This window comes from Scomber scombrus, chromosome 16 (assembly GCF_963691925.1).
Source record: "Scomber scombrus chromosome 16, fScoSco1.1, whole genome shotgun sequence".
In the NCBI taxonomy this organism is placed as follows: Eukaryota; Metazoa; Chordata; class Actinopteri; order Scombriformes; family Scombridae; genus Scomber; species Scomber scombrus.
In genome coordinates this window covers 1,159,858-1,162,382 of record NC_084985.1, presented here as the reverse complement: position 1 = coordinate 1,162,382, position 2,525 = coordinate 1,159,858, and the positions used below count along the sequence as shown (strand labels likewise).

The 2,525-nt window shown below is 43.0% G+C and overlaps 1 protein-coding gene across 1 annotated transcript in view; it reads right to left on the bottom strand.

Moving 5' to 3' along the window:
* Positions 1-2,525, bottom strand: part of LOC133996210 (atrial natriuretic peptide receptor 1-like) — a gene marked incomplete at its 3' end in the record, with an annotated part of 45,511 nt that continues 42,986 nt past the window's right edge. Inside the window, 2 exon segments of the mRNA XM_062435789.1 lie at positions 1-124; positions 2,095-2,241. Coding sequence (XP_062291773.1) covers positions 1-124; positions 2,095-2,241 — 271 coding nt within the window.

Sequence of the window (2,525 nt, the reverse complement as noted above, 5' to 3'; positions counted from 1 at the left end):
CTGCAGCGGCGTGCTCTCAGCTGATAGGGCGGTGAAGCCGATGATGTCACTGAAGTAAATGGTGACAGAGTCGAACGCTTCGGCCTGAACCGTCTCTCCTCGTTTCAGCTGCTCAGCAACAGAACTGCAAAAAATACTCATTAGTACTGCAGTAGTATACAGTAGTATACAGTAGTACTACAGTAGTATGTAGTAGTACTGCAGTAGTATACAGTAGTACTACAGTAGTATGTAGTAGTACTACAGTAGTACTGTAGTAGTATGCAGTAGTACTCACTGTGGTAGTACTACAGTACTACAGTAGTATGCAGTAGTACTGCAGTAGTATGCAGTAGTACTACAGTAGTATACAGTAGTACTACAGTAGTATACAGTAGTACTACAGTAGTATACAGTAGTATGCAGTAGTACTGTAGTAGTACTACAGAAGTATACAGTAGTACTCACTGTGGTAGTACTGCAGTAGTATGCAGTAGTACTACAGTAGTACTGCAGTAGTATGCAGTAGTACTACAGTAGTACTGCAGTAGTCTGCAGTAGTATACAGTAGTATACAGTAGTACTCACTGTGGTAGTATACAGTACTACTACAGTACTATGCAGTAGTACTACAGTAGTATGCAGTAGTACTCACTGTGGTAGTATCTGGTACAGCAGTAGTATGCAGTAGTATGCAGTAGTACTACAGTACTATGCAGTAGTACTCACTGTGGTAGTACTGCAGTAGTACTACAGTACTATGCAGTAGTACTCACTGTGGTAGTATACAGTAGTACTGCAGTAGTACTACAGTACTATGCAGTAGTACTCACTGTGGTAGTATACAGTAGTATGCAGTAGTACTACAGTACTATGCAGTAGTACTCACTGTGGTAGTATCTGGTACAGCAGTAGTACTACAGTACTATGCAGTAGTACTACAGTACTATGCAGTAGTACTCACTGTGGTAGTATCTGGTACAGCAGTAGTACTGCAGTAGTACTGCAGTAGTACTACAGTACTATGCAGTAGTACTCACTGTGGTAGTATCTGGTACAGCAGTAGTATGCAGTAGTATGCAGTAGTACTACAGTACTATGCAGTAGTACTACAGTACTATAGTAGTACTCACTGTGGTAGTATCTGGTACAGCAGTAGTACTATAGTACTATGCAGTAGTACTGCAGTACTATGCAGTAGTACTCACTGTGGTAGTATCTGGTACAGCAGTAGTACTACAGTACTATGCAGTAGTACTACAGTACTATGCAGTAGTACTCACTGTGGTAGTATCTGGTACAGCAGTAGTACTGCAGTAGTACTGCAGTAGTACTACAGTACTATGCAGTAGTACTCACTGTGGTAGTATCTGGTACAGCAGTAGTATGCAGTAGTATGCAGTAGTACTACAGTACTATGCAGTAGTACTACAGTACTATAGTAGTACTCACTGTGGTAGTATCTGGTACAGCAGTAGTCCTATAGTACTATGCAGTAGTACTGCAGTACTATGCAGTAGTACTCACTGTGGTAGTATCTGGTACAGCAGTAGTACTACAGTACTATGCAGTAGTACTACAGTACTATGCAGTAGTACTACAGTACTATAGTAGTACTCACTGTGGTAGTATCTGGTACAGCAGTAGTCCTATAGTACTATGCAGTAGTACTGCAGTACTATGCAGTAGTACTCACTGTGGTAGTATCTGGTACAGCAGTAGTCCTATAGTACTATGCAGTAGTACTGCAGTACTATGCAGTAGTACTCACTGTGGTAGTATCTGGTACAGCAGTAGTATGCAGTAGTACTGCAGTAGTACTGCAGTACTATGCAGTAGTACTCACTGTGGTAGTATCTGGTACAGCAGTAGTACTACAGTACTATGCAGTAGTACTACAGTACTATGCAGTAGTACTACAGTACTATGCAGTAGTACTACTACTAGTATATAGTAGTACTCACTGTGGTAGTATCTGGTACAGCAGTAGTACTACAGTAGTACTGCAGTAGTACTACAGTACTATGCAGTAGTACTCACTGTGGTAGTATCTGGTACAGCAGTAGTACTACAGTACTATGCAGTAGTACTACAGTACTATGCAGTAGTACTCACTGTGGTAGTATCTGGTACAGCAGAGCCTCGGCCTTGCGTTTCTCCTCATGATAAGCCTGAGTTCTCTCCTCCACCAGCTCCTCCAGGTTGTTGGCGTATTGCTCCATACGAGACAGCAGGTTGTCCAGGATGTTAGAGCCGTAACCCCTGGCAACAGGAGAGGAAGAGGAGGGTGAGGAAGAGGAGGGTGAGGAAGAGTGACCTGTTACTACCTGTCTCTCTCTCTACCTGTCTGTCTGTCTCTCTCTCTCTCTCTCTGTCTCTCTCTCTCTACCTGTATGTCTCTCTACCTGTCTGTCTCTCTCTCTCTCTCTCTCTCTCTGTCTCTCTCTCTCTACCTGTATGTCTCTCTACCTGTCTCTCTCTCTCTCTCTACCTGTCTGTCTCTCTACCTGTCTCTCTGTCTCTCTCTCTCTCTCTCTCTCTACCTG